General features: G+C 34.7%; 1 protein-coding gene across 2 annotated transcripts in view; it reads right to left on the bottom strand.

Moving 5' to 3' along the window:
• IPO11 (importin 11) overlaps positions 1 to 13,735 on the bottom strand; it is a 251,868-nt gene that overhangs the window by 19,374 nt on the left and 218,759 nt on the right. For both annotated transcript variants that reach the window (XM_008579583.1, XM_008579584.1), the window contains exon 29: positions 12,129 to 12,213. In XM_008579583.1, the coding sequence (XP_008577805.1) occupies positions 12,129 to 12,213 (85 nt within the window). The remainder of the gene's footprint in view (positions 1 to 12,128; positions 12,214 to 13,735) is intronic.

Here is a 13,735-nt window from a genome sequence, read left to right as displayed (position 1 = left end):
GCACTGGCAACAAATATTGTTAGTTGTTTTTCTTGAAGTAACAGGTTTGCTTTTCAAGAAAATGTATGCCAAATACCCAATTCTGAATAACCGTGTTTATCTGTCAGTCATTCTTTTCATGTTCAAATGGTGTTACAGGAAAAAGGCAGTTAATTCAGCTTATGACTAAATCACAAAAGCACTTTTATGCACAAAAACCACTGTCACAGAAAATATTCCCATTTTGATATAGAGAATTTTTAAAAGAATACTCAGAAGTAGAGATTTAATAAAATTAATAACGTACACTACTTCATTAAGGACATTCTTAAATGAAACCTGACTACTAGTAGAGTTTGCTGCCACTGCCTTTATTGATGCTAAAGTGCAAGCAGCTGTACCAAGCATTGGGTATCCAACATTGCTTTTGTAACACAAGTGCAAATGTTCACACAATAAAAAGAGTAATAATATCTTAGTGTTATTATTTAATATTTCAGGAGTATTATGTATTACTCTTGAAAGGGTTGTGGGGACTCCCAATTGTCCATGGACCACACTTTAAGAACTGCTGCTCAAAAGAGGCATGGGATGGAAATCCATTCAATAGAATGTCATCATATGTGGCTATTAAAAGAAATGGTGCAAATCTAAATTTATGTTCATGGAAATATGCTCATGTATTTACTTTTCATAAATGTAAATGTACTTCTTACATTTACATTTAAGAAAAACCAAGCAGCAGAAGAGAATGTACAGTATTTCTAACTTATAGTATTACATAGATCATATATTTTATATACATAAATAAAATATTTGGAAGGATATATACCATAATGTTAGTAAAAACATTGGGGAAAGGGTATTTCACACTGTATCATCATTTATTTTGTGACTTTTGAATTAGTATAGGTTACTTTTATAATTTAAAAAAAAATCTCTTCAAAATGACAACTTCCATGTATAGGACGATTCTTTGAAAAGTCTCCATAATTTTTCTTCCCTCGAAAGATAGGTCCCTTACAAAAACACAATTAGCATTACTGATAATTTATTGAGAAAAAACAGCAGAGAAAAGCAGTAGTCTAATGTTCACTGGCGTGTTACCTAAGTTACTGAAAACAAGTTCTCCCAAGTGAGGCTATGTTCTTCATCTACAAACTTGAAGATTTTATTTACATTGACCAATACTATACTGCCAAAGTTTCCAACTGAACAAGTAGCAAAGTTGCCAGACTCTTTGTGATTAAGGTTTTTAGTGAGAATTCAAGTAAATGATAGAGAAATAGTGAAGCTGTCTATTTTGCAATACTCAAGAACAATACTGATGTCAGCAGGCACTTAATCTAAGATTTCAACTAAAAAAAACTTCAGAAGTCATTACTTTATTTAGTTCCAAAGGAACTTCAGATAAAATGTTCTTTTCCAGTTCTTTTGATTACTATTATCTAGCCTACTGTGAAGGATCTTGACCTCTGTGATCTCAAACTATTTTTTGATTAACATTTTAGCTCTATCACAGGAAGAACTGCTGTCTCAGGAGGATGCCTGGTTATCAATTTGTGTCTTTATTGCATCTCAGTTGGATTATTTCAATTCATTATTTCCTACCCTCTTGGATTGTTTTAATGTCACTTGCAACTCTGAGGTTTTTAAGAGCTGAATTACCCATTGCGACAGTGTATTTCTAAGATTTGGTGTAAGTTTAATATTGACTTTTGAGGGTCTCACTTTTAAGAAAAGCTTTGTTCTGTCTACAATCTTGAAATATTCCTTATTTTTTATACAGTTTGCCTTAGGTAAAGTTATGAGTCCTAGAACAGCCCTTTGTATGTTTTGGTGTCATCTGGAAATGAAGTTAGGGATGTATTAACAGCAATATAACAGTCAGTAAGTCAGACTTATAGAAGGTGGCAGAATCTAAGCAGAGCACGATAAAAACAAGTAAACTTTTCCATTTTAAGAAATTGGCCTGGTAATAAGCTTAGTGGTATTATATACTTTTTAAACAATATATACAAACTATGATCAAAATACACCGGAAGATGGGTTGTATGGGTAGAAATACACCCTAGCAGAGGAAATACTGATTTTAAAGATCAGCTTTGCATATGGAAAGCATTCAAAAATGTATGTGGAATGAATACAAAAGAAAAATGGTTGGTTCTGGAGATTCTGTTCTATTTTGACCTCATTTTGTGGGAGTCAAAAGAAGCAGCTATGCCACTGCAGCAGGTGGGACTATCCAGTACTTGACTAAGAGTAAGCAGAGAACTGCTTTTAAAAGAATGCTGGAGGGTAAAGATTTGCACACATTTTAAATAAACTGGGCCTTAAAATAATCAGATTTGGTGAAAACATACGTGATATGTAAGTGACAACCAACATGTAAGTAACAACAAGTAACTGACAACCAAAACGGATATAAATCAACATATCGATATAAATTAACAGTAAAATTTCTTTCTTTGCAGAATGAGAAGCAATAATTTGTTTTCTCTGTTTTTCACACTATTATTTAATATTAAAATTTAAGAATTAAGTTTTAAAGATTTCCAGGACTCAGAGGAACAAAGACAAAATTTACAATGGTTTTTATTAGATATCAATAAAACATATATAATGAATAATTTGGATCTACCCAATTTTGGTATTAACAAACCAGCTTCTGAATACAGCTAGCTTTTTCCTGTTATCTATTTACAAGCTTTATAAAAATCATTGTGTGTCAAAGGCCGAAGGAAAAAAAAAATGAAACCATCCAGCAATTTTGAAGGGGGGAAAGGAAGCAGAGGGCGAGCCATGAAGTAACAAATGAGTACTTCTGTGATTATAAAGCATTCAAGCCTATACTTTTATAGTTTCATTCAAGTAGTAGCATAAAAAATATCCAATAACATTATAAGTAAGACAAATCTGACAATTAGCATAAAAAACAGCGGTTTTCAGGGGGTGATCTGTGATAGTCATGGATTATGTGAGTAATCTGTAAATATTTCATTGTTGTTGACTAAAGAAAAACTAGAAAACAGGATCATGTCTTCTATCGTCATCAAGATAAAATTTGAAAACTTTACAGATTGAGAAGGAACTCAATAAAACTATATTTTCAATATTAAAAAAGTAATTTAGTAACGTTAGACTAAGAGGAAAAGTTTTTTCATTCAGTGCTTTAAAGCTGTTGCACTGCTGTCAGCTTGCTTGCATTATTTCTGACAAGAAGTTTGCTATCATTCCTATTTCTAGTGCTCTATCTATACGTAATGTTTTTTTTTTTTTTTTTTTTTTTGCCTTTTTGCCTTATTGCTTTTAAGATTTTCACTTTAGCTCTTCTGGAGCCCGTTCCAGGGATCGAGGCTGAGCTGAGTGAGAGGAAGCCCAGCTGTCCTCTTCCCTTCAAGATTCCAGCCCTGAATGAAGCTGCAGCTGGTCTTGCCTCTGCTGATGGTCTGAAGGCCCATCCCTACCCAAGGCAGCTTGTAAGAATTCTACAGAATGCTCAAGCAGGCTATGGGAAATTGGCCTCTTCTCAGCTACCTCACCTATGGCTGTCACTGTGGTTTGGCGGGCCAGGGGCAACCTATGGATGCCACCAACTGGTGCTACCTCATTCATGACAGCTGCTACTCCCTCCTGAGAGCTTCAGAATGTTCCCCAAATGGGACTGCTACAATTACAGCACCCCCAATGGACACATCCACTGTGGTCCCAGGAGCAAGTGCCAGAAGCAGATCCACAAGTGTGACTAGAAGTTGGCCTCATGTCTGCAGCAGCACCTGAACATATACAATGGCTGGAACCTCATTTTCAGGAGCAAGCCATGCAGGTAGACACGTCACTCTGCTGGACATTTGGGCACTGAGTTATCTACCCATAGGCCCCTGAGGACACTGGCTAACATGGCAGACTAATAAAGTACCCATCCCTTCACCTAGCATAAGCCCAGGCCAGGGAGACATCAGTGACTGGGAAACCAAAGGGTAGGTCCAGCTCTTGTCCAAACTTCCCCACTAGTGATGTCAAAATGCCACAATTGCAGTATTGTCTGCTCAACACCTCAGTTTTCTCTGTCTCCACACTGGTCTGTGAGGTCCTTGAGGGCAGGGACTGTGTCTCTCATTAATTTATTTGTTCATTCAGTCACTCATCCATTCAACAAACATTTGTTGAATACCTGCTATATGCCACACACGCTGTCAGGCACCATGAAGCCTGCTGTATCAATCAGGATTTGATCGGAGTAACAGAACTATTAGGAGATATAAGAGATTTATTATAGGGATTTGAATTTCCATGACTGTGGGAGCCAGTGAAACAGTCTACGGAAGGCTGTTCCTCTTTGTGCTGGTGCTACAGCCTGAAGTCATATGGCCAACTGGCAGGGCAACGTGAAAGCTACGCGGATGAAAGGAAACTGTAAGAACAGACAGAAAACACCCTTCAGCCTCTCATCACCTCTAAGTCTTCAACTTTGATGACAGGGTGTCTTCCAAGAGAAGCCAGTGCTCTTCATTACAGAACTAAGCATGCTCCCGGCTGTGAAGTAAAAGAAGCTGAAGGAGGGGATCTGGCAGGACCTGGAGCTGTTGCAGTTTGGCGGCTGCCCCACATCGACAGAGAGCCCACAGATACGGGGCAACATGTATTACCTGCAACAGCATCTCATACTCTACTTAGACTTTCTAGTTGCAAAAATAGTATAAGGCTACAGATTGTACAAGTCCAACGATACGACATTCAGGAAAAGGCAAAACTACGGATACAGTAAAAAGATCAGGGGTCGGTAGGCAGGAAGGATGAATAGGCAGAACAGAAGATTTTTAGGGCAGTGCCACTATTCTGTGTGGTATTACAATGGTGGATACAGGCATTTGTCAAAACCCAGAGAATGTACAACACCACTGTGAATTTTACATTGATATGTCAGTGTAGCTTTATTGATTGTACCATTTGTTACATTTGTGTGATAAATGTAAGAGAGAAAGAGGATAAAGGGCTGGTATAGATGGAAGGACTAGTATAAGCTCCATAACAGAGGCAGAAAACACATAATGTGTGTGAAGACAAGTTGTATGTTTTAGCCAGAGTGTAGGAGATAAAATGGGAGAAGAGGAAGACAAGGTTCAGAAGATTGGTTGGAGTCAGATTGGAGAGGTCTTTAAAAGAGTGTCAAGGAGTTCAATTTTTATTCCAGTGCTTTTCCACCTTGGCTGTACAGCAAAAGAAAAAGTGGAGCTTTTAGAAAATATGTATGCCTGATTCTTAGGCCCAGAAATTTTGTATGTCTAAAGTGGGGAGAGTAAAGGCTACAGTTTGTCCAAAGGTGAAAACAGCAAAAGAATAAGGGAATCTAGGATATAAATTGAGAAAGTGTGAAAATAAGAAAAAATTGTGAGACTCCAGATAATGGTACAAAATAGATTTACCTGGAGAAAAGGAAAGGTTAGTAAGGAAGAAGAGGTTGTGATGAGAGAGAAACGTGGAAGTTCAGGGTTTTGGAAAGAGGTCAAGATGTAGCATGAGAACAGAGGTGATAAACGTAATAGAACTGGGCAAGTTGAAAAGAGCAAAAAGGAAGCTAACTAAACTCATAACAAGAGTGACACTACATGTAAGTTAAATACTAAAAAGTATTTTGAACAGTGGTATAATTTACCTTGATTTAGTGAATGTTACAAGGCAAGGATTCTCAAGAAACCACCAATAAGATGAAGAAATGATCACATATTATTATTTGCAAAATAAAAATGCACTTAATGCATGAATTTCAAGATTACTGATACTTAATTAAGAAAAACACAGTACCTTTTCAGTACCAACACAATTCTGTCTACTAGTTCTGCTGAGTTTTTCTAAAAGCAAACGGGAGCAAGCAGAAGAATCATCCTATTGGTTCTCAGTGACACAAGTCATCCCGGAGAGTTTACAATACCCCACCCCAGACCATGACCACAGGTACCCTGCTGGCGTTACATTTGAAGTAACAATTTGCAAAACTACATTATGGAATGTTTTTAGCTAATAACATGGTCACTTTCCCTCCAACAATGTATCCTAAATTCTACTAAGTGAAAGTTTGAGGAAAGCTGCTGGATTTAAGAGTTGAGCAACATAAAAATTTTCAGAGAGAGCTGATGAGAAAAGGAGAGGAGAAGAAAAGGAGAGAGGGATGCCTATCTGCTCTCAGAAAGGGAAAAATGTTAGTTGCCTGTAGGCTCTGATTTTAGGATAATCCCATCTCCACAATGCAACATTTCTGTCCCTCCTTGAGTAGTGCTTTATTCGGCAAGAGCGCTACAGTAGACAGTTCTCACTCTAAAGCAATATGCAAGGCACGGACAGGATTTACTACACTTATCATGAGACTTAAAATCTGGTTATGAATTTATCAAATGAAATGTAACCCAACATAACATACAATCAGTTTGATGCTACAGCTAAAGCAGAAGACTATGATGCCAAGTTTGCCAGTGCCACTGCCTACATACTTGGTTGCATTAAAAGGCTAGCTCAGTAAGGCTGCCATATATAAGGTTCAAGTTAAAATTTAAAACTGATAGCCATATAACATTTGAGTTTGTCAAAAGTTAAAGATTTTATTAAAAACCGGTGAAAATCCACCTGCAGTTCACTCAGCAACTTAAAAGTACAACACATTCAAATGATAATGCATGTAACATTTTATTTTCAGTGGTTTGCAATATGGCATAAATGTTTTCAATTCTAATCTACCTCATGACACAAATAATGGAAAAATAATAATCCATATTTATGGACTAAAGAATTAAATTTTTCTTCTAAAATACATTAAAATATATTCCCATATGTGTATATAAAAGACAAAAAATAGATAAAATCCATTTCAAGTACAAACTATTTTGGAAATTGTTAAAAGTTACTAAAACAATATCTCTGTTGAAAAAATAACAATAAACAAACAGAAGGCTTACAAAGATGTATAACACTAGATAAAGAGGGTAAAAAACAAACTGTCAAAGAATTGAGGGGGGCAAAAACCCAGCTACACATTTTAATTCCTTTACTAAAGTGCAATAAAAACTATTTATGTAAACTGTATACATAACATCCAAATTTTATGAGCATTTTACAAACTTAGAAAACTACAATAATGTTTATTATCTAATTTTTCATAAACAACACTACTTGACATTGTTATAAATACATACATTTCTTTAGAACTTAATAAGAAACCAGACTGCAAGCTCCATTACAACAGCAGCTGTATGTTTTGTTGACTGCCACAGCCTCAATGCCGTGAACAGAGTCCGACATGTAGCGGGCACTCAATAAGTAAATAAAATACCTAAAATAATACTTAAATACGATAAACACTCAATGTCATTCACAAAGGATTAATTACCATCTTTGTGAATTATTATTAATGTTCTCCCTGAAATTGATCTTTTCTGTCACTGGGCATTCCTCAAGGTCATTTTTCCAGCTCTCAGTTATAGTTTGTTCAATGACTGCAAACTAAATTTAGTTATTAACATAAGCAAGACTCCATATTAATAAACCACATATTTCCTAGCTATGTCTATCACAAGCACATGAGAAACTATACTTTCTCTGCAGATCTAGTTCCAATTCCACTGACATGTGGTAGCTAGGCTGTGTTAAACCTGGTGTATCTTCTCCCAAACATGTAGTTCTCATACATTCTGCAGTTTCAGAAAAACGGTACGAGGGAATCCTCAAAATATTTTAGAAAAGCTACAGAAATTTTACTAAAATTGTGAAAAAAAACTAAAAATAAAAAATTTACCTTAAAATTTTAATTAAAATTGTAGAGAGTGCATTAGACTTGGAGTCAAGAAAGCTCAGCTCTAATCTTGGTCTTTACCTAAATCTATGACTCTGAGCAAGAGCTAACTTTGCTGTGTCTTGGTTTCCTCTTCTACATCTGGTCATAAAATGTTATGGGGCTAAAATGGGACCCTAAAAAATGCTCTGGAAAAAAATTATATATATATATATGGTATTACTGTTATTATTTCAACATCATATTAATGATGTTTGGATAGATCATTCTGCATTATTTGTACAACTGCTTCTACCAGCACAAATGAATGAGAAGTTAGTATAGTTTTAATAATGTTCAAGGTTATTTATACTGCTATTATCAATGAAAGCAACTAGTAAGTATATATTAAACTAAATTATTATTTACAGAAGCAGATATCAAAATATATCCGGGACTTAAGCTGAGGAATATGTAACAGGAAACAATGATAAAAATATCTCCTTAATATAACTTTACTTACTATAACAAATGTTTCATTAATAATACTTTCTTGGTGGGTACTGAGGAGATGTTAGACAAAGGATACAAAATTTCGAGTTAGACAGGAAAAGTAAGTTCAACATGGGGACTACAGTTAATGATAATGTACTGTATACTTGAAAATTGCTAAGAGAGTAGATTTTAAGTGTACAGTCAGCCTTTCATATCCATGGGTTCCACATTCGTGGATTCAATCAACCATGGATCAAAAATATTCCAAGAAAAAAATACTGCATCTGTACTGCACATGTAGGACTTTGTTTTCTTTTGATTTATCCCCTAAACAACACAGTGTAACAACTATTTACATAGCATTTACATTATATTAGGCATTATAAGTAATTTAGAGATGATTTAAAGTATACAGAAAGATCTGTGTAGGCTGTATGCAAATACTATGCCATTTTATATCAGGGACTTGAGCATCCGTGGGTTTTGGTATCCATGGGAGGTCCTGGAACCAATCCCATGGATATCAAGGAACAACTGTACTCAACACAAATAAATATGTGAGGTAATACATTTGTTAATTAGCTTGATTCAGCCATTCTACAATGTATACATATTACAAAACATTACTCTGTACGCCATAAATATACACCATTTTTATCTGTCAATGAAAAAAAAAGAAAAAATAATAATACTTTGTTAGCAGGTACCATAAAGTTGCCAGAAAGCATTAAAATGCTCAAAATGATTATTTGGAAACTACAACTTATAAATGCCAAGTAAGCCACATGTCACAAAAAAGAAATTACAAACAACTTAAAATGTTAATGTATTAAGCTTTATTTGTCATAGAAAAAGTCATGAATTTAATGTTCTACTATTAGAAGATACTGGACAGAGAGGAAACTTAGATATTAAGTGAAATGTCCGAACTGCGTTTGATCTTTTAGATATTGTTTCTCCCAAAATAAAGGTACAGAGAAAGGCTGGATAAAAAAGATCAAAAGTCTGGACAGATTAATAGCCTTTCTGAATGGAATCTTCATCCTTATTTAAGAAAAATATAGAGAATTCTCAGAAACCTATGGGAAATTACTTGGCACATTTGATATAATATGAATCATCTGTTTTTCTGAACTACAATCACCACTGCTATTCTCTAACAAAGCAGTGACTGAAATACAGACACCACATTTTAGGGGTCACATTAAGACAACAATGACAGTAAGCCAAATTTTCTTTTATGTAACCTTGGAACTAAGCAGCTATACTTTGTCTTCCTAAATAATTTCATTTTAAAATGAAAAAATCTTTTGCTGCTAGATTGGTTTTTTAAAAAATAACACTTCATAATTATCTATCTATCTTCTCCCTTCTCTTCAAAATAATAACCAAGATACCTCTAGATAGTTCTCAAAAACTGTCTAATGTTAAAGATATCACAGTACAAGAATGATAATATGACTACTGAAAAAAAACATAATCCTGAAGAGACAAGCAAAACTAATTTTGCTTATTTAAGGTTATCAGATAATTAGCACTGTATTCATAATTAGATTTATTCAAGATTAAGACACATAAACACAGCTTCAATCATAAACTGCTGTGGTATCTTCAGCATATCCCTAAGACTGAGATATAGGAAATCTTAGTAGAGATAATATAAATCAATATCAAATAGCTACTATAATGAATAACTTCAAATAAAATCAGCCACTTTAAAAAAAAAGTTTGTTCTATAAATCAATACCATTTACAATTACAATGATAATGATAAAATAACAAGCACTCAAATGGAATTCAGGATCTTAAAACTGAATCTGGGAACTTAAAGTATTATTTCTCAAACTATGTTCTTACACAGGTCTTTGAGAAATATTTTATTCACCCTGAAAATAAAGTTACAATTAAACTACTATATGTTACTGAGGAATATATACAGAAGAAAAAACAGATTTGGATACACTAATATGCTAATGGTAAATCTACCAGAATAACTGACATTAATAAAGTATGTGCAAAAACTGAAGACTGAATACTTTTTATTCATTTACAAATTCAGAATCTTGTGAAGAAAAATGTTACCTCATGTCTTTGTAACAAAAATGATATATTCAATGCTTTAAAAAGCGGGTGTGAGAGTGGGGGAAAGGCAAACTGTTAGGTTATACAAAAAGGCTATCATCACTTTAAGTGAAGAAAACACATTTTCCATATATTTAGGATACCACATAACATTCTCATTTCAAGGGAGAAATGCCTCTGGAGGTATCCTCACAAACACTATGTACCAGGGAAAGAAAAGAATGGTATTAAGAGCTTAAAAAAAAAAAAAAAAATCAAATAACTTTTCAGTTCACAGGCCCTGAAAATCCAATTTCCACCTCATTTCACAGATGAGGCAAAACAGGTCTAGAAAGACAAGGTGACTTGCTCAAGGTCACAAATAACAGTACAAACAAGACTGGATTCAGGTCTTAAAAATCCTTGAACGTTGTCTCTTTCTCTGTACTAGCTGCTAAGGAGATGATATCTAGCATAAAAGCAGAATAAAATGAGCTAAATTCAAACAGTTTAACAGAAAGCTGTCAGAGCAGTGCAGTATTAGCCATAAGATTGAAGATTTTGAAGGTTAATGTGGGATAATTCAAGGAGTAAATATAATGATCAGACTAAAATAATAATGATAGCAACCAATAGTAATTACTAGGTGTCCAGTATTATCCCATAACCTTTTTACATATTAATTTATTTATTCTATCTATGAGGTAGATACTATTGTTGTTTTCATTTCGCAGATGAGAAAGAAGGTACAATGAAGTTAGTAAGTAGTGCAGCCAGGAGAGGAGAACAGATTCCAAAAGAAAAGAGGGGGAAAGTTTATTATGTATCTATTTTATATTAATGATCAAAATAAATATTTAACAATTCAAGATTATAAATAATTTTTAAAGGTAAGATATTTTAGATGTTTCCTATTTTTTTCTTATCAGATTCCTCTAGTGAAAATTAATGTTTTTCAAAACATGTTAGCAATTAATTTAAGACATTTTTATAAAGGCATTTGACGCACATCATAAAAAAGTACGTTGTGAAGATCCATAAAATAATAGGGAATGTCGGGCTGAGATCTCAGATCCTGCTGCCCCTTCCTGTGCAGGTCGTGAGTCAGATAATTGAAAGAAGACCCTGGGAGCTTTAAGCAAGGTAAACATACTTTAGTCTTCAGATGTCAGCTTCACAGACATGCTTTATTTCTCCAAGACAAGCTCAAGCTCTACTCCTCCGACCTTCCATGCTCTGCCATCCCTCTGTGCTCTGCCCACCCTCCGTGCTCTGCTGACCAGTAGTTCAGAGCAGTTACCTTTATACTTTTAGTACACAATAGCGGCCACAAGCCAAGCATTACATAATTACAACAATCATGCTGAATCAGTAAATGGGCACACATGTTTCTAGTGAATGTGCTGAATCTTGCCTATTTGTAACAGATGCAAGGCGAGAGATCCTGACTATACTTCTTCTATTTTCCTTACAGGGAATACAGGCAATTTCAGCATATCTCCTCAAAACAGAAGAATATGCATTTCAACTTAAAGGTTTGCACGTTACATGTTTTCTATAAATAAAAGAGTAAACCTTCTGATTTAAGACAAGCAACAATTATTTCAGATCAAAATCAAACTCAACTTCCTACACTAAAGTACAATTTATCTGTTTTAGGGCACACTCCAAATCTCAAAGCTCAGATACCTTACATTAATTCTGCAGCACGGGATGGATGGATAGATATATAGACAGATGAACAAACAGATCAATAGGTATTTTCAAAACTACAGAAAATAATGATGATATATACGGTTCTTAATTTTTAGAAGCTACATTTGTAACTTACCATCTTTTTCCTCTTATCTTGTTCTGTGGGTGGTTCTTCATCTTCTGATACTTTTGGTTCTTCTAGATGAGACATTAACATACAGCTACAATTAAAAAAAAAAAAACTCATGTTTTAAATAAATAAAAAATATCTATAACATACTAACACCAAAATCACCGAGAACATGAATGCCTCCATGTACCAACATGTGAGGAACAGACTAGATTTAAAAATTTTAATTATGAAACGATAACTCATTTTAAAAAGAATCACACCAAAAAATTTTACAGTATTTTACTTGGGCATAAGAAATTTACTTATATGCAACTTCTGAACCAAACATCACTTGACAAAGCAAGGTATACTTTTTATATCTTTCTAAAAAATGATGCTTACAAATGCTTAGACAACATCATTAAAACACTATTAATTATGTAACAATCTACATTGTGCTCCTAGTGACATTATTGTGCGATACGGAACATGAAAGCACTTCTACCTTCCGGACAGCTATAAATCATTTTATTTTGATTACCTACACCGCTGCTCTTGCCATTAGCAGAGATAATAGAAACACAGTTTCCTATTCAGTCAACACTAGTTCCAGGGAAAAAAGAAATGTCTAGTGAATCAAATTGATGGCGCAAACCCCACTGTTTCCTAATTTTGAACAGAAGTCAGTAATTTATCAGTCATAGGTTCCCAACCAAAAAACTGTGGCAAAGAAAGCTTGGTTTCTGTAATGTTTTGTAGCAAGTACAGGTAACAGACAATTCCTCATTCAGCTGTATAAATAAATTTCAATTTAGGGTTAAGAACAGGTGCTGACACCAGAAACTTGATCAGGCTCATTTCTGAAGTGCACATGGGCGTCCTTCACTTCTGTTCCCCACCATTAATAAAAACAATTTTTGGAGCAACTGCTTCTGACCCAGTCAGTGCACACTAGTGAGATCAAACAGTAGGAACCTTAGGCTGGAAACAAGTCTTGAAATACAGTGAAAACTCAATCCCTAACTTAAGGCATGGCCTGATCTCTTGGAGCTGCAGTGCTTTTGTCCACCCATGATGTAATGCAATGTACCACAAGTGGTTGATGAAGTCCAGCACAAAGCAAGAAAAGTATGACATTTTTATATCAACCCAAAAGATATTTAATAAAATGAAATGTCTTGAAAAGGTCTAGATCCCAATGTGTGTTTTAGAACAAAATAAGATGTGTTCCTTTACACTAACCATTCTATGCCTGCTGCATATTCTAACTGTAATGAACACGGATCTCCATAGAAGAGAATGCTTTATTTCCCATCCAAATTCTTCCACTGCATTCCAAAAATCTTTTAACTTACTCCTATAGTAAACACTTGCTGTTCTGCCTTCCCTAAATTAAAGGATTTATCATATTAATAATGAATTATATTCTAGAGGTACATATATTCTTCCTTTCTCTTTCTTTTCTGCCTTTCTTTTTCTTTCTCTTTTTCTCTTCTTCACTGACCAAAAACTACCCAAAGAGAAGAATATTTTTGCTTTGCAATCCTGTAAATTGCAAATCGCAATCATTTGGGTCTCTGGAAGATGGAAAGTAAAAGGGGAGGGGGGGGGGGGGGGGGGGGGGGGGGGGG

Source organism: Galeopterus variegatus, unplaced genomic scaffold, assembly GCF_000696425.1.
Source record: "Galeopterus variegatus unplaced genomic scaffold, G_variegatus-3.0.2 Scaffold1916, whole genome shotgun sequence".
Taxonomy (NCBI): domain Eukaryota; kingdom Metazoa; phylum Chordata; class Mammalia; order Dermoptera; family Cynocephalidae; genus Galeopterus; species Galeopterus variegatus.
Note: the sequence above shows the minus strand (reverse complement) of the source record. Positions and strands in the feature narration are given on the sequence as shown.